The following is a 20235-nucleotide window of genomic DNA, read 5'->3' on the forward strand; positions in this document are numbered from 1 at the left end:
TTTAAGAAATTTGACCGGGTCTTTAGTACGAAACTATCCCCTGCCACCTTTAACTTTAAGGAAACCCCTTTAAAATGGCCCTTTACCCCTGTTTTGAGAAATTCAGTTCATTCCGAGTGAAGAAAAACCAAAACATCATTCCTACTGCCATTCGTATTTTTTTAATAAAAACTCTAAAAATCACCTATTTTTGTGTGTTTTGTGTTATGTTCTGTGCACAGGGGGTGGGGTTACATTATCAGCTCTCAGAGATACAAATAGCATAATATGTAAATTACATGTAGTGTATATGTTACCTAATATGTAGTGTTACATACTGCACATGTAATCTGAAGATGCTTTAAGGAGGAAGAAGACCAAAAAGGAGGAAAACGACAGCCTGAACTAAAAAAATTGAGCTAATTTCTTACTTTTTCTTCATAAATTTTCATCTAATGACCCCAATGGAGCAAATAAAAGAGTCCCTGTTAAGCAAACAACTCTCTGACATTGTTCTATCAAAAAATTATGACCTAAATCTCCTCCCTGGTCCATTTTGATGGAGAATACTACAGATGTGTGAAGAACAACTACAGGTCAAAGGGAGGTAATTTAAACAATCACCATGACAAGACTAATCTCTGAAACTGAAATAGCTTATCTCCTTAATGCCCAAATTAAGGGAAATGTGTTTTGAAAAGGACAAGCAATGAACATCCTATCTGAATCAAGCCCAATTCTTATCTTAGAATAACAAATATTAATGTCCACACATCCAACCCCAGCCTCACAAGCATCCCCCTAACAGAATCGACATTGTAAATGACCATTTCACACCTCTAACAATGAAGACTAACAGTTACAAGAAAAATCAGTCCAGGAAAAAGAAAGTCCTATTTAAGGCGGGACATACCTATTTACCTCCTCGGGTCTCAGCCTCTGGAAACGAAGACCAAGCAAGTACTGCATCAGGCGGCAAAGAAGTACACCAGTCACAGTGGCTTCGTCCAAGCTATGAAGAGTACTGGGATGCGGTGCATATGTCAGCGGATGACGACTCCCTCCGTCCCACCAAACTCAGGCCAGCAAAGTCTGCAAATTTAAGGTTAGAAGAAGACATAATAAGCTGTGAAGAGAACATTATTGTGAACATACAGTCACTAGGGTCACTGTTACAAAACTCTAGTGATCATCATTGTGAGAATCCAGCAATGAATTTTTACATCACAAAGAGACAGGGCCTATGCATTACTGGCAGAGCAGAGTGCTCCTACTGCCATTTCAAGTCCCCAGAAGTGAAGCTTCATACAACATTTAAGAAAAAGAGAGGGCCTGAAACCGGTACCTTGAATGACGGACTCGCTCTGGCCCTGACGAAATCCAAAATGGGAGTTGCAGACGCAAGACTGATGATGAGCTGCCTTAACATCAACCCACCCGACAGCCGTGGTCTGCAGCGCAAGTTAAACCAGATGTGTGACCGGGTGGAGGCGATCAACGAAGCATCCATGGTGGAAAACCAGCAGTACGTCCGGCGGGTAAACACACTCAGGGGTGAAGGGGACGCCGTGGACCTGGAGACGGACACCTCCTACAACAACCGGCCCCAGGCTGGATTTGAAGCAGCGACGCAGAGCTTTAGTCCCATGGTGGAGGCCAGCACACCTAGGAAACTGGTTGTGTCCCTGCAGACTGCAAACAAGCTATGCTGCAAGAGGAAATGTGAAAATCACATCAACTGTAAAAAAAATTACAACACCGAGGACTCCATTTCCTCCAGCGAAGCCAAACTGCTGCGGAAGAATCTGGACTTCATTCGAGACAAGAATATCTTGACCCCCCGCTCAGTTACCAGTGATGCCTCGGCCCAAGTGGAAAAAACCATCAGAGACTATTCGGAGGACCACAACCTGAATATAAAGCACTACCACTGCTTCATCCACAAGCTGAGGACCCTCCAGAAGAATCTCCGTAGCATTCGACTCAAAACCAGACTGGCTGCGGGACAAGACCGAGAAGCCTTTATCCAGCGACTAGCCACCTGCATCCGTGCCAGGATCAGGTATGAGCTGGTGAAGATTCGCAGACTGTGCAGGGCGGATGCTACATTCCTCCGTCATGCACAGAATGCTGTCCTCAATGTGTTACCCTGCTTCTCGGGCATACACGACAACTGTAGGAGAAGTTCATTTACCTGTTGTGCCCATCTTCCTGGCTACACTACCAAGTTCCTTCCGTATGGAAAACACCTGGACCTGGACTTTGCCGACATGGATGCCATTCAGTCCGTCATCTGCAAGCATTTCCGGGAGGATGGTCTTCGGAAAGTCTGCAAGCTGGCAACCACTAACAGGTGTGAGAACCTCCACCAGCGTGTCTTCACGTACGCGCCCAAGAACACCACCTGGGCCAGGAACTTCACAGCCATGTGCCACTCTGCAGTCCACTCCTCCTCGCATGGCACCGGCAGGTCCATGGTGATCCTAGCGGAAAAATGGGGCCTGAAATGGAGGAAGACAAAAGAACCATTTTACAGGAGTATGCTGCAGAAAGACCAAATTGCAAGCTACCACCGTAAACGAAAACAGTCCTCCATCTACAGAACATCTCGATACCTGTCGAGAAAGAAGAAAACAACCAAAAAACTGAGAGAACTGTCCCTGTACAACAATGCAGGGCCCTCCACCTCAACTGAACACTCATACGGAGTGAATCCCCTACCTTAGGGAGGAAAGAGGCATCGCGGAAAGGAACTGCCGTGCCCTTCACACTGCCCCTCCAGTGCGCAGGTCTTCCTACTGTTATTAACGCTCTGTGGCTCCAGTGACAAATGATTTAACCTTATGCATAACTTGTTGTGGCACAAATGTGAAACGTGCATGTCTGATGTAAATATGTTTATGTTGTGAATGTAAAAATTAAATCTGTGAACTGTGAGTTTTATTTGTTTTCCTCTGAAGCATGGTCGGTATAAGCCATACCCATCCTTATTAACTGAGCCTGTCCATTCATGGCAAAAATGTGTTTTAAGAGTTCTTTTATCAATAGCAAGAGCAAAATGCTGAATTTCGGCAGCCGTAAGCATGCATTCATACATGTGAGACATGATGAAGCTGTTACTGTTAGTATCTGAAACCTGTAAATGAGTACATCTATTAATTACATGTGCAGTACATATTATCTACATGTAAATCACTTAAGATGCATAAAACGTGTAACTTAGCCTATTTTTACCTGTTCAAAACAAATAAATCCCATAACTTTAACCACTAAGCAGATTTTTGGCAAATAATAATGCCTGCTATTTTTCAGAAACTATTCAGTATTTTATACAAGTTACCCCCCTTGCCCTTGTTGACAGTAATGTGACACCCCGAGAGTGTAAACAATGGAAATTCATGTGAAATATTGATCTTGAGAAATCAGACTTGCATAGGAAAGCGAAAAATAACAAATTACCAGGTTTTGAAAAAAGTCCATTTTCTTGAAGGTGGCAGGGGACAGTTTTTTTGAGTGCCTAACATGTACCGAGGGGGTAGACATATACTTGAGGTCAATGTAAATAAATAAGGGGGGACAGTTTCATGAGGGCTGGTTAATTACACTTCATATACCCCTAGCTTAAATTATAGACCCACCCAGAGCATGTAATCTACATATTGCAGTGCAGATGCACTAAAAACACACTGGGGACCCTGCAAGATTTTGGCTTGATTTTTCAAAATTTGGGCCTCATCCGCACCCCTACAGCCCCTCCCAGTCCCGAGCGAGGGAGATAAATTACAAAGCATTTGGTAGATAATTGTATGCCCTGATGAAATTTCACCAATTGATCTGGGGTCAATCACCTTCGTTCTGAGATACAGACCTTCTCCTAAACCCTACTGCTTACCAGCGGAATTTCCTCAGCATCTCACAGCATGTATTAGTTTCGCATTTGCATCTATGTCTATCCTAAGCATCATAGTGACACCTACATATTGCACATCATTTTTCTCAGCAAGCACTCTGCTATACAGGAAATGTATCTGATAATTACTTCATTCATTTTTATTCATAAAATATCTCATCAAACAGCACCTATCACTAATTTTTAAGAAATTTGACCGGGTCTTTAGTACGAAACTATCCCCTGCCACCTATACTGCATGTATGAGGGTTGGAATATTACGCTGTAAAATCTCCCTCTCTCTCTCTTTCTCTCTCTCTGTACTTTTGTCTTTTGTGCAGTCATTTTAGAATTATAAGAGTTCTATTCGTATGAATTTAATTCAATTAGTTTAGATCCATGGTTTTAATAACGATTTCAACACAATGACTAGAAGTTTGTAAAGTATATGATGTATTTAAGATTTTTCGTAAAAATTTCGACGCTATTTTACATCACACATATTAGATTGGTTATAAAGTAAATAAAGCTGTGTTTGTTATAAGTGCTTGCAAAAAGTTACCGGTATTATCTCATTCATCTTTTTAATCAATCAGGTTTTTTCGTACATACATGTATGTGTACCCGGTAAATAATTTCTTATCGCAAGTTTATACTTTGTGCAATTCCCGCATTTATAGAGGTGCTGAAATCGGAATTGTTCTCCGGATCCACGCGGCGATAGTCTTACGTGTAGACAATTTTTTTGTTTGTTAGAGATTAGGAAAAATCATGGAACTAACAAAGTAGAAGTAAAATATATTCAGACCATACACACGACGGGTTGTGATGAGTTACCAAACAGGTGTCCGTGGAAAGGTGTGAATAACGGCATCTCGAGTACACCTGTTCAGACGTCCAAATATACACACAGTTAGTTGTAAATTACAATGACACCTAACAAGACAGACAATAACACCTGTTGTGTATAGAACCCAAGATGAAAGACAATGTTGTGTATCTGATCAGCTTCCGTACAGGTGTAACGCACGAGTGATTTTTTTCATTTGAAATCACGGCGCCATTACCAGCTGTACGGAAATAAAGTTGAAAGTTATTTTATGAAATGCGGGTATATTTTTAGTACATGTACAGTGCTTGAATATAATTTAGCAAGAGTATGTACATGTATTTATCTATAATCTAAAATATAAAAGAGATTTTTTGTTTATTTATTGCTACATAAATAGCTGAATTCCAAATTATTCGAGTCACCGGTAATATGGGGTTGTTATTTACTACAGCACATGATCTGAAATGTTTTCATTTCTCATTTTTAATTGGTTTAAAGTAAGGCTGTAAATTAATTAATAAATCAGAAAGTGTTTTCAGATATAACAGAAAATAAGACGTTTAAGCTCCCGATATTTTAATCGGATCGTCAGTTACAACATCAAGCGTGTTTAGAAAAAAAAACACGATAAATTAAATTGATTTGAATTTTGATTATATATCAATTGATTATTAAATATATTTGGTGAATTTATTTCAATTTATTTAAGAACAAATGAATTAAAAGGTACCCATTATGTCGAGTTTTTAGATCACAAAAAATAACTTCACGTTGACAGCCCCGACAATTTTCTGGGGCCGTTCAACTGAAGTCGACATTCATTTTTTTTTTTAAATATGAAAAGGATATATATGTTTCAACCCTTGTTTAGCGATGATTTATTTATTTCCAAACATACGCTATTTCTATCAACGTCTCAGGTAACAATATCCACGGAGTAACACAATGGCCACGGAGTTACACGGGCGGCCACCGTGCGACACGGTGCTTTTTCTTGAATTTTCCAATACACATACACGGTGTCACACCGTGTACACGGTGCGACACAGACCGTTTTCCACCGTGTCTTTTACACGGTGGGTGTCGGGATACTCGTGAGCTGTACTGTACCAGAGCTGGGAATTAACAGTGGTAAATACAGGCATGTCTTGTCCTCCAAATTCACATTCTTTATTTATCCATTTTTATGTGAAAAAACGTAATTTTTTTCCTTTATTTTTTTACTACCCACCAGACCTGAAAACAACATCTTATGTGAGCACTTAATTTACTACTTAAAAGACATCAGCTCCAACATTTCATGACAGTGACAAAAAAGGAAGAAGTCATGAATTTCTTGCCACAGAGTAAGAGAAAGAAAAAAATTTTGCAATCAATTGTCTGATTGATATTTTGATACTGCACCAGGAGACAAGATTGCTATCAAAGTCTGTTTTGCCAATTCATTAATTTGGTCAACATCAGCCCTACATGTTAAGGTACTGCACCCCCACTCCCACATTGTGTGACTATTTCAGAGAAACGTCGCTCTGTAATTGCCCTGACTCAGGAAGTAGATAGAAAGTCATGCTTGCCAATAGCCCATTAATACTGATTATTTCATCAACAGTCTTGTTATGCTCTGCATTGACAGCAGCATTTTTACAGATTTCAATGCTTTTTTTTTTATATTTATAATTATATCTGAACTAAAGGTAGCAACTGTTATATCAAGATTAACCAGCTTAACTTTTGTATGATTGACGACATCCCTGTTGTTGGCAGATATGTATATTTGTGTTTACTTGGTTTAAGTATTAACTGCCAGACAAAGCTGACATTTTTTCTTTGATTTGATGTATTGTGTATTGTCATTCAATAATCACAAATAGTTTGTGTATCTCAGCTAAATGCTGCATCTACACTGCATACTTCCCAGCTCTGTTGAATATTATCAATGATCAATAGACAATCATGAAGGACAAGGCCAATTTATCATTGCACATTGATAAAAGTTTCTTCTCTGGTTCTGAAAAAAGCCCTCCCCTCTCTCTCTCTCTCTCTCTCTCTCTCTCTCTCTCTCTCTCTCTCTCTCTCTCCGTTTCCTTACCTCTTGACAAGTTGTTGGGTGACACCTTGTCATTGTAGTGTACTCCATCAGTCTCTACATGGTTCTTGAGTGATTTCCACCTTGTATCTACTTCTGGGTCAACATCACACACCTGAAATCATGGTAAAATGTATATACCAGGGCATAGCATATTTTCATCCTAAAAATTGAAACTAAACATTTCCTTGTCATTGACTTAAGGGATCAAAATTCTGGAAAAAATGATAAAAGATACATGAACTATAATTTTTCATAACTGCAGTAACAAGAATTATTTGCCCCCATCTTATTTTCGCCTCTTTTGCCCTCATTTTCAGTACTTTGCAAATTTCATAACATCTGTTCAACTCAATTCAACAAGCTATAACATTTTTTTTATCTATTGGAAAATACATATTTTATCCCCTTAAGTGCACAAAAAGCTACTTCAGGCAAGTTTACAAAAATTTCTTAAAATTATATTTAAAAAGATTCTTAGCAAATAAAATCTAAGAAAAATTTTTTAAGACCATCTAGAGGAAAACCTCAGAGGTCATAGCCATTCTTAGAAATTCTCTTAACTAAGATGTCCTATTAAGTAATAATGCCATAAAAATGTTCAAGCTAGGATTAAAAGTTCTTAAAGATTGAGGTAGTTGCTATCAGTATTAAGCACTTATTCGAAATAAATCATTTTAATGAAATTGATGCTCTGTAAAATATGATCAAAATCACATACATATACGTATATGTGAAACATGCAGATAACAATTTATAACTCGATCAACTAGACACCGATTGTGGTATAAACTATCTCACAGTGCCCTGCTTTTAATAATGGACATTGGGATGAAAAGCATTTCAGAGAATTTGGCTTTGACTCTAACCTATGACTTAGAAAGTTTCCATTTGATTAAGAACTTTAATTCTAGCTTATTGTACACCCCTTATCTACATGCACTGCTTTGGTGTATATGAATCAAAAACAAATTCTGTAAAACTGAATATATTACTAAAACAAACTACAGTAAAACCCACATATAGCGAACACTCATATAATGAGTTGACAATTATAGTGAAGTTATTCTTATTCCACTTGGGTTTCAAACATTTGATGAAGCTAACAGGTAAAAGAATTACCTTTATAACGAAGCAAAATCACCAATTTAACCCCTGCCACATCATTATTTGCATTTTACTGTAAATGATCAACAACTGACAAATTATGCATGGATATACTGCAAAACTCAAAAAGTAATATATAAGAAACTACTTAACACATATACAAACTTTAATACCCCTAAAGATATAGCCAATAGAAAACTAGAACTGTCCTGATGAGACTAATACCCCCGCAAGGCTAATTTATTGGGGCAAATGTGAATTTCAAAAATTCTACTGAAATAATTTAATACTTAAGGTTAGTGACACATAAAAATAATATTCTAGAATTGCAAACCAGCTTTTCTGTGGATAAAACCTTAAATATTTTTCTAATCTGGGCCTAAACAGATGCAATAGTCTTTTCAAAATATTTCTCATATTTTCCTGTAATGCAACTCCATTTCTCAGATAATTGATCCCATAGGACAATAATTTCCTTTGATGAGTTTGTTTACTTAAAGAAACTCACAAAACATTATTAGATTCTGCATACATCCATTATTTAAATTTAAAAAGGAGAATTTAATTTAACCAACAATTCTAAAATTGTCAGAACACTACAATCATATCAATGATTTTGATATTTTATTTACGTTACTGCACTACATGGTCACTTCATTTTAATTTATTTGACTTTTAAGTTTAAACAGCTTCCAAAAAATCATTTTGCAATATAAATTATTTCTTTATAATCATAAAATTAATTTCTTAATTATGATATAAACTTTTGGTTTATATGATACAGTATTCACCACATACCATGACTGACCATTTTACAGATTATCAATTCCCACTAAACATGGCTCAGATAATGCCCCCTTGCGACACATGAATTCAGACACAGTTGTCTTTGATTTTCTTATTAGCTTCTAAGAATTTACCATTGACAAACAAATATTTTACAGTGTGAGTTGATAGAGAAATTTGTATACAAGGTTATTTTTGCAAACAATATCACTCGGTCTTGAATACGACCAGACTTAGTTGTGTTTAAAGAGATAATTTGGGACACTGGAATTCACACAGTTTTAAATTTGCCTGCTCACAACAAGGGCTACAGGGGCTAAATTAAAATAGGGGCAAATATTTCCACCTATAACATATTTTTGGTATAAAATCAGGACAAAAACATCTGGATATATATGGCTTATACAGGTATATTTTAGAGTGTTTGGTCTTGATTAATTAAAAACTTACTTTCCAACACCATTGTACAATAAATAGGATTAAGAAAATGAAAACTGTTATAAAATAATTTAATCTTGTCTTGCCTTAAAAAACATTGCAGGTGCACATATTCAGATGGTGAAGAACATATGTACAAATTTTGAGACTATTCAATGCAGCAGTTAAAAAGTTTATTGGGGGGACAAAATTGTGTCTATAGACAGATGGATGGATGCCAGAGTGATGGACACTTGAACAAATGGATGGATAAACGAACAGACAGACTGATCACTATTAGTCAGCTGCAGAGCTGGCCCTAATAAATATATATTTGCTGGATGATCCAAGCTTTTAAATCAATGTAATAGCTAGAATTCAATTCTGAAACCCTTCTTTGGTTTGCAAAGATCAGCAGTTTTTAATAACAAGATACCAAACTATCTTATGCACAAAACTCTAAAATATAACACTATCATGTTTTATCTTTATAATATACCAAATTAATATATTATATTTAAAGATTGTTCATTGGTTTGCAAAGATATATGCAGCCAGCATGTTTCTTTTGGGTTCAGCAGTTTACAATAACAGGATGCCATAAAAATATATGTAAAAATTCATCAGAAAAACACTATCATCATAATACCAATGATAAAATCATCTTTTCTTAATACCAATCATCATTATCGTTTTCTTAATCATCATTTTATATACATATACTTGATGATAGGTATTTCATAATTATCCTTCATGTTTTTCAAATGAAGAAGTTATAATACAATGCAGTTGTTGATGATCATGCAGGTAAGTAAATTAGAAAGCCCAATCATCCTGCCATTCAAATATTGAGAAATAAGTTACCTTTTTTTTTTTTTTTTTTTTTGGGGGGGGGGGGGGGGGAAGAGGAAGTATTTATGGATTATGGAGAAATAAACATGGTCACATATGATCCACAGTATAGCCCAGTTATAAAATGTACTTAAGGATAAAACAAGTGAAAAGCTGTCAATGTGAGAGCAAACCAGATTTTCTTTTATGTGAACTGTATCCATAATCCATGTCAACCCGTATCCAGTGAAATGGAGTACCCTATATGCAATATTTTGCCAAAAAAAAGACCAAGTTCATAAGCTGGTATTTTTTTCATAAATAATCAGAAATCAAAATCCTAGCAATACACACACCTCTGATATATGAACAATTGATCTGCAAAAGAACAACTTCCTATCTTGAAAACTGTAGGAGGAGTTATCCGTACTATGAGGGTACCAGAGACCCAGGGGCCACATCGCTCACCTGAGCAACAATTCCTTAACTCTGATCAAATAAGCATTACAGTATCAAAACATCTTGACAACTAAGTACAGTAGATCTTGCTAAAAAAAATTGAAAATCTGCCAATTTTTATCCACCTCTTTTATTTTTGGTAAATACCAAGCCACTTTTGATGTTGTACCTGTAAGAAGATTTTTCTCTATTCCTATAACCCCCCCCCCCCCCCCATTTCGTGGCCCCACTTTTCTCTACGGAATCATGGTTTCATCAAACTTAAATCTGCATAACCTGTGCTTTCACACTAAGTACTGAGTTTTGGACCGAAAACTTTCCAATAATATTTTTAAAGATTTTCTCTATATATTCCTATGTAAAAATTCAAACCGCCATCACGGTCCCGCCCTACCACTACAGACTGTGATTTTGCAAACTTGAATTTACACTACCCGAGGATGCCTCTACACAAGTTTAAGCTTTTCTGGCCAAATAGTCTTTAAAAAGAAGATTTTTAAAGATTTTCTCTATATATTCCTATGTAAACATTCATCCCCCATTGTGGCCTCACCCTACCCCTGGACTATTATTTAAACAAACTTGAATCTATACGATTTGGGGATGCTTCCACTCAAATTTGGGCTTTCCTGGCCTAATAGTTTTGAGAAGAAGATTTTTAAAGATTTTCTCTATATGTAAAAATTTATCCCCCATTGTGGCCCCGCCCTACCCCCAGGGACAATGGTTTGAACAAACGTGAATCCACATTATCTGAGGATGGTTACACGCCAATTTGAGCTTTCTTAGCCAAATAGTTTTTAAAAGAAATTTTTTTTTAAAGATTTTCTCTATGTATTCCTGTATAAAAATTTATCCCCCAACTGTGGCCCTACCCTACCCCCGGGGACCATGATTTGAACAAACTTGAATCTACATTATCTGAGGATGCTTCCACTTTAATTTGAGCTTTCCTGGCCTAATAGTTTTGGAGAAGAAATTTTTTTAAAGATTTTCTCAATATACGGTATTCCAATGTAAAATTTGACCCTCCAATTGTGGCCCCATCCTACCCCCTGGGACCATGATTTGAAAAATCTTGAATCTACACTATCTGAGGATGCTTCCACTTAAATTTCAGCTTTCCTGGCCTAATAGTTTTTGAGAAGAAGATTTTTTAAGATTTTCTCTATATATTCCTATATAAAACTTGATATCCCCCCCCCCCCCATTGTGGCCCTACCCTACCCCAGGGACTATGATTTGAACAAACTAGAATCTATACTACCTGAGGATGCTTTTGTTTTAATTTAAGCTTTTCTCTATATATTCCTATGTAAAACTTGATCCCCCAATTGTGGCCCCACCCTATCCCGGGGACCATGATTTGAACAAACTTGAATTTATGGATTGTGGCCCCACCCTACCCCTGGGGACCATCATTTGAAAAAACTTGAATCTACACTATCTGAGGATGCTCCCATTTTAATTTGAGCTTTTCTGGCCTGATGGTTTTTGAGAAGAAGATTCTTAAAGATTTTCTCTATATATTCCTATGTAAAACTTGATCCCCTTCTTGTGGCCCCTCCCTACCCCTGGGGACCATGATTTGAACAAACTTGAATCTACACTTCATGAGGATGCCTCCATACAAGTTTAAGCTTTTCAGACCGAATAGTTTTTGAGAAGAAGATTTTTGAAAAATACCAACAAATTTTCAATAATTCTCAATTATCTCCCCTTTAAAGAGGGCGTGGCCCTTCATTTGAACAAACTTGAATCCCTTTCACCTAGTGGTGCTTTGTGCCAAATTTGGTTGAAATCTGCACAGTGGCTCTTGAGAAGAAGATGAAAATGTGAAAAGTTTACAACGACGACGACGACAGACAATGGACAAATTGTGATCAGAAAAGCTCGGGTGAGCTAAAAACCACGTTGCGAGCCTCTCCTTTAGTGCATAAGCAGAGTAAACAAGCATTCTGAGAGTATTGCATAAGCAATACACACCCCCTGCCGGTTTGTATTATTCTATGAAAGCTTCCAAGCACACAACTATTTCAGAGCTATTGTAAACGAGATGTCATGCTTTAATCCGAGATAAAAGAACAGAGGAAATTAAAACTATATAGTTGATATAGAAATTAAATACAAAATAAGTAAAATTATACTCTTTATTTCATCTCCTGTAATTTTGCCAAGTTTATTCTGTATTCGCTGGTAAAAATTTGTGAAAACAATGCACTGTTATGCACAATATCATTTCTTACCGTCTTCTGTACCCCGAATCAAACCAAACAGTTAAACAGCCCAACCCCCGATTGTAATAATACAAAAAAATCCTGCCGATTAGATTTACAACACAATGCTTGTCACTATTTTACAGAATTTATTTGTTTGTTAGAAATGATAAAAGGAATGGTACAAGTAACGCACGATATCATTACTGACTACATACTAGCCTCGTTTATTCAATACACACTGAACCCGATAACGAACCCGAACATTAAAAAATTGGAATATGAAAAATTAATTTTCTCGAAAATATGTCAATCAGACACTACAAAAGTGTAAACTTGATCTGTAGTTTGACATTTTGAAGCTGTTCAGCAAGTTTCATATTATTCATCAAATGCATAAAGAAAAAAAATGTGGAAAACTGAAGGGGGACAGACAGATGGGCGGACGGACGGACAGACAGACAAACGGATGGACAGACTGACAGACGCAGAGGAAAGCTATTGTCCCCTCCGGTGAAACCGGTAGGGGACTAATAAGTAATGGGGTATAACTAATATACCAGCAACTAGTTTTATTTATACCCATCAATTTTCCTTTCTGGATATTGTCAGTTTTACAGAGTGTGATCAGATTTTCCAGATTCCACACTGTGGGTTTCCGATTCTGTATCACCACTCTCTGAAACTGATGACGTAGTACACATTAAATAAAGTCTGTATTATAGCGTGTTTTAAAAGAGTTCGTTTTAAAATAGCTTTGTAGGTCATTCAATTGATTTTAAAAAGATAGTTTTGTTATCAAAACTTTTAAATGGACAAGGGTATATAATAAATTTATCATTGTAACAGTAACTTGATCTAAAGAGCCAGATGACGTCTCGTTTGATCTGATGATCCGCGCCTGGTAACTCGACCTGATCTGACACTTTGGATCAAGTTACTGTTATAATAATATATACTAGACTTTGACCCGTGCGTGCACGGGTTGGCATATAACATATGATATCAGACATTTACGAAATATATACATCAACACGCTGTATTGTTGACATTAACATAATCAAGCTTTAGGCGTACAATAATGCTATGAATTTCATTACACTCTGCTTAGTTAGAAAAATCTAACTGAAAAATCTGCGGACGGGCCTTCACCACAGTTAAAACGCCTTCGATATGTACAGCCGTAGCAAAAAATTGCAGAATCGTTCCAAAACAATTTTGGAGAAAATTAATGAGGCTGCATTGTAAATAACAGTCAAATTATTCACAAAAAACCATTTTGAGGCTGTAAAAATCTTTCATCTAAAAATTTAATTCATTCTAATGAAGAATTCAACATTTTTCACCACTTTTTTCCTCGCTTTGAATTTACACACCATGTTGACATTCGGAACTCTCGGGATTTTTCATAAAAAATGCACTGAGTTAGAGTTATCTCCCATATTTCCTTTGATGAATATATGACAAATTTTCAACGAAAATTTACACGTATTTGTAATATCGTTTTTGAGTTTATCTATACAAATGTGATATTTTGGAAACATTAATTAAAGAGCCTCCCGTGATTTAGCATGAATGTAATGTGCATGCGCAAGATTGTAAAATCCAGAAAATTCAGATGATTTCCGGATTTTTTAAAGGAATTTTCTTTGATAATTAATAAGCGAAGCTCGATTGAGAAAAAATAAAAACAAATTGATAATCTTCAATTACCAATGATGTTTAAAATATATAAATCAAAAGACAGTATTCATCCGATTTCTCGGTATTAAAGCCCAAAAAATTGAGTAGTATAGATTCAAAAACTTTAAAATAAAGAGCAAAAGAATTTCTCTATCATAACATGTGTCTGTGGTTTTTGATAGTGGCTTAAAATTCCTTCTCAGGCTAACCACCTCTTTTTGGTGTCCTGAATCTCAACTACCGATGGTTTAATTTGAAGGACTATTTTTGTGCTGACAAAAGCAGTAGTAAAAATGTAATGAAATCATGCACTTTCTTTAAAATCATTTATAAATGCATTTGAAATTTTGCAAAGACGGAACCCCTAACCAAACATTTAAACCTAATGATTTTAGTTCTTCATTCCCAACAAATTTTAGTGGACAATTCATCTCCCTCTAGAGGCATTACCCTGAGCACAATTCCACATACAGAGTCACAGTGCTGCCAAGTGGATGAAGAAAATTAATTGTCTAAAAATCTAGGAGGTCTTTTTACAAAGCTGCAATCTTTTTGTCATTTTTCTCCGTGCCACTCAACATGACAAAGAGGGCGAGTACATTGACAGCATTCTATAAATTAAGGGAATCTGATCTCTTTGAAGGATTCTTCGTAATCCCCGAGAGCTTAGAAGTAATGTAACACCACATCTCAAAAATCTCACAAACCCTAATAGAAATCAATTGCAAAGTCAATTAAATTCATCTCCACAAAATAGGCACAAGAAATGTATAAAACATAAATGAAATGTTACTAAAAGACACAAACAATCTTTTGTGACACTGTTGAAGTGGCTGCAACTTTGCTGTCCTTTATTTATGACGGCAATGAAAGAAAATGATAAAATGCTTTTAACTCTTCCATTTCCCTTAGAGTACATCAAGTTTTACCCCATTCCATCGACAAGCATCCCTAAGCAAATCGGCCCATGGTTCTTGATCTCATTGAACAAATTGCAAAACAGTATTCCTACCCTTTTAATCAAGGTTATAATTATTTTCAAGGCTTATAACAAAAACTTAAATCACATTAATGTACAAAATAGAAGAGATAATTAAAAGGTTAAGGCTATTACATGGAGGGCTCTTAAAAGTCTCTGCATGATGTACGTCCTTCTGGAATTAACTGCAATGAATATACAAGATTAGGTTCAGCCAATTCACTTCCATTACTTTCTGAAAAATTAAACTGTAAAGAGCATTCTTAAATGCTTAAAAAAACGTAACACTTGTTTGTTCCTCATCAAAGATTTTGATGTTCGGAAACATACCCTTTAAGATTTGCTTGATTATTAAAGATCAACTTGAAGCATCCTCTTTGAAATCAATGATTTTTAAGTGGTTCACTTTATGTCATTTAACCAAAACTATTAAACAACCAGATGCTACCTATGTTGTATCAAAGTATTGATAGTACTAAGAGTCCACCTTCATTTAATTTGTACATCTAATTAAATGACAAATTTTTAGTGTAAATTCACATTTTTACTTATGATCCTAACATAGTGATAGTTCTTAGTAATACTTTACCAAGTTTTGATCCAGAGTGGAGTAAAAGAGAGACACTTTATTATGATAATAAATAAATTGATCAGTTTTTTTGTTTTAAAATCATTTTAAAGTAGTATTGCGGTATTGTGTCATACAAGGAAATCATCTGGTTCTGTGTGCATCAAAGATTTGCAATATAAGTATTTTCTGAAATGAAAATATGCATACATATTCAAATTTTATGCCAAGATTCCTAATTTGTAATGATTTTCATAACAAACATATCAAACAGACTAAAGCCTCTCCAAAATTTCTATGACATACAAATGTGTTTTTAAAATTGAGAGCGATTCCTGTGATTTTTGAATACTTACACTCATTCTATTTCTTTTTTTTTTAATTGAACAATGAATAATAATTAGCTTTAAAGCTTTATAAGATGCAGGAACTGTAAATTGGTAATTAAACAAGAGGAATTAATATACCCATGAAATTGCAAAAACCCACTTTTATTCCTCTGACAATTGAAAAGTTTGGCACTAGTGGTTTTAAATTCTCTAGAATTGATACAAAATGGTTTAGAATCATGGTATTCGTGTAAAATAAAGAATCTACAGCAATGCATCAAAATAATAGTGCTGAAGAACTAACAGACAGTTGGACAAAATGATTACTATAGAGTTAATACAACGCATGATCAAATGTTATCAATTTTTAGCTTTCAGCCTCCATTTTCCATGATGTAAACATAACAAAGCCCTGCTACCAAAAAAAATCACAATGAAATCATCTTCTCCACTGGAGAATTTGGAAATGATTCAAGAGATATTAGCCTTTCTCTTACCTTGTCCCTGCCATTAATATGCAATATACAGCAATAACGTAGGCTTGTTACTAAAAGCTGGAAGAAATTAATGACGTGTCCATGAAGGGAATCTGTAATTCCATGAAATAAGGTCCCCAGCACTGGATAATGCATAAGATGAAACCTGTTACTCTCAGATGCAAAAACGTACATCATTTAGAAAACAATTTAATTTGAAACACAATTATCTGCGTATTTGTAGATTTTTTTTTCTAGAATCTTGATACTGTACCATCATGAAATGCATGACTTTGATAAAGACACTTTTCCCTAAAATTTTTAGCTTTTTTAAGTAATTATTAAATGAGCAACACCTAAGCTTTGTTTTGAATAAAATCATTTAAAAACATTTGATTTTTCAATGAGACTGGCTGAAATAAATTGAACACAGTACATCATAAACCACACAAAACAATCAAATGACATCAGACAAGAAACAGTCCAATGTTAGAAGTTGGATGCAATCAAGAAATTTTCATCTCCAATCTAAAAGAAGGAGTCTTCCATAGTGTTCTGTTTCCTATCAGTGTTTGTACCAAGTACCCACTCAGGGGCATATTTTCTGACACTGAATCTTTAGTTTTTACTAATAAAGGCACCCCTACACTCTAATCCAGTGTTCTTTATTGTTATCAACTCTAGACTAGTAGAATTAAAAGATTCCTAGATGTTGATAAAAAAATAGTTAGATATTCTCAACTGCATGCAATATTTCATTCCCAATAACTTCAAATCATGGAACCCTCCAAAATTTGTTTAGGACATATTATTTTACATAAAATCTGAAAGCCAGAACAATGCACCCCACTTGATGTTTACATAGTGGTGCATGTAATAATCTTGTGATAATGAAAGCATCCTCTTGAATGAAGGAATCAATACTCCAACATCTGACTAATACGTTACTTAAAATATCTTATGAAAAATAGACTTGTATGACTCATTTCAAATATACTCATTTAAATGCAGATATCTTAATTAAACACCATCATCAAGAGCAGGTCATCATTGCCTTAAATCACACATACCATTTTTTCATAACCATGAAAACATTCATCATATTGAACAAAGAAAAATTGTAGGTACGAATGAGAAACCTTCTTTAGATGCAGAGTGCTTTGAAAGGGTCCTATCCCCTCTCCCCATTTATAGGTCAATGACCATTTGGTGCTCTGCAGAAATGTTAACTGTTCACATTTGTACTATTATCATAACATTATTGCCTTAAATGAAGGGGAAAATGCCCATTTAACAGGAGTCTATTTATTGGTTTTTTAATAGTTCTATTCTGACATATGAAAATTCATTAATACCATTCATCAATTACTGTTGATATAAAGGTAACAAATAACAACTCTATTTTTCTTTCATTGTTGTACAATTAAGACCATAAATTATACATTTCTGTAAAAACCATGCTATAGTTCAGCAATACCATTATTGCAATTTTTTTGTAGCTTTCCTTTTATTTTTTTTATGAAACAAAACACCATTACTGTTAACAAACCCATTATGTCAGACTAGATGTCTTTGATATTTGATCTGGAGCACATTTAACAATGAAGAAATATGTCACACATACATAGTTTTTCATCATATAAAGTAATGGTGAAAAGCTAGTTGTGTACACAAATCTGAAAATTAAACAAATATTAAATTTACTATTGGGTATTGGTTTGGGTTTTTTTTTTTCAAATAAAAAAACATCTCCCTCCCCCTAGGTTTGTAATACATGGCAAATTAACAAGTTAAAAGGTATTATAAAAGTATTATGTTAGTTAACCTTAAAATTCATATCAGTGTATTCTGGTTTAACCAAAGATTTTTTTTTTAAATTTGATCTTGAAAATTTGAAAAATAGTTTTGGGTAGGGTTCAGCTTTGCTTTATGTAATCTATTTATGGTACAAGTCCTTATCTCAAAGGATTCTTATGAACATATAATTACTTACTTAGATAACATTTTTCAAATAATAAATGACCTTGAGATTGAAAATAAATTTAGGTCAAAATTTTTCCTAAATTTCATTCTTCTTTATATTATCTATCTATATTTCAAGCTTGAAGTCTTCCAGTAACAGGAATTTCAAGTAACCTTCTGGACAAAATTTAGGATTTTTTTCTTAACTTGACCTTGAGATAAGAAAAGGGTCATGGTCACAAATTTAACAACAGTACATCTCAGTGTATTTCTATCATTATTCTTTATTTTAAGTTTGAAGTTCTTCTGTCAAAGCACTATTCAAGAAATGACCTATGTCTTTTTCTTATTTGACCTTAAAACTAAACTATTAGGTAAAGATCAAAAATGTTGATTGAATTCAGTGCTACCCTGTAGGTAATAAATCATCTATCTATGGTACAAGTTTAAAGTTTGTATGACTAAGGAACCACATGTTATGGTCTAAAGAATATATTTTTTTAAAAAAAACCACTTGACCTTGAAAGACAAAATAGGTAAAGGTCAAATATTTTGGTAGAATTTAGCTACATTATAATCTTATTAATACATGTAATATCATCTATCTAATATGGTATAATTTTAAAGGCTGTTTGATAAAGAAATCTAATGTTGTGGCCAAGACAAATTTTTTCATAAGATGATTGACAATGAGATACAAAACAGATACTTGTAAAATAACATTTTAATATATACACATGCACTTTATATGATTTAACATTTAATTGTGTGAAATATTTAATGATCAACTGAAACTTAGTTAACAGAACATGGGTGGACTAACATCAGATTTCAAAATATAGTTATTGGGACTTCCATATATGGCTCTTATTACTTATGTCACCATCTAAAATGCGACTGTTCTGTCTTAATAATCTTATCATTTATAAAAAGTCGATGGAATGGGGTAAAAATCCCGGGCACAACCATATTTTAGTCCTTGATGTACTCTAAGGGAAATGGAAGAGTTAAAAGCATTTTATCATTTTCTTTCATTGCCGTCATAAATAAAGGACAGCAAAGTTGCAGCCACTTCAACAGTGTCACAAAAGATTGTTTGTGTCTTTTAGTAACATTTCATTTATGTTATATACATTTCTTGTGCCTATTTCGTGGAGATGAATTTAATTGACTTTGCAATTGATTTCTATTAGGGTTTGTGGGATTTTTGAGATGTGGTGTTACATTCAAAGTACTACTTAACTTGATCAAATTCCTGCCATTCTTTGCTAGCTCCTATTCAGTACATTCTAACATGCCCTTGTCATCTATGATAACCTTAGTTACATCCTCAGAGCAATGCCCCTTTACATTAGGAATTAGCCATAACAGCTTCTCTTAATCTATAATTCATGATTTTACCACTGAGGTAAAGGGTCAGGGGTTCAAATCATGGCCAAGTAGGTTGAGGAATGGCTTAGAAGGAGTAGAATATCATGGAATAATTTTTATTCGTAGGGGTCAATGTTCATGAGTAGCCAAATTTTTCCTGGTTCTTGGGGATGTAATTTCCTCGATAGCAAGTTGTATTTTGTAAATAGATACAAAACAAATGCTTGTATACAGGTTCCTGGGGATGTCAATTCATGTGCAACTA

General features: G+C 34.9%; 1 protein-coding gene across 1 annotated transcript in view; it reads right to left on the reverse strand.

The window, feature by feature from the left end:
- LOC128190333 (ATP-dependent RNA helicase DDX1-like) overlaps positions 1-20235 on the reverse strand; it is a 118916-nt gene that overhangs the window by 52440 nt on the left and 46241 nt on the right. The window contains exon 20 of the mRNA XM_052862355.1: positions 6790-6901. Within this exon, the coding sequence (XP_052718315.1) occupies positions 6790-6901 (112 nt within the window). The remainder of the gene's footprint in view (positions 1-6789; positions 6902-20235) is intronic.

This window comes from Crassostrea angulata, chromosome 6 (assembly GCF_025612915.1).
Source record: "Crassostrea angulata isolate pt1a10 chromosome 6, ASM2561291v2, whole genome shotgun sequence".
Taxonomy (NCBI): Eukaryota; Metazoa; Mollusca; class Bivalvia; order Ostreida; family Ostreidae; genus Magallana; species Magallana angulata.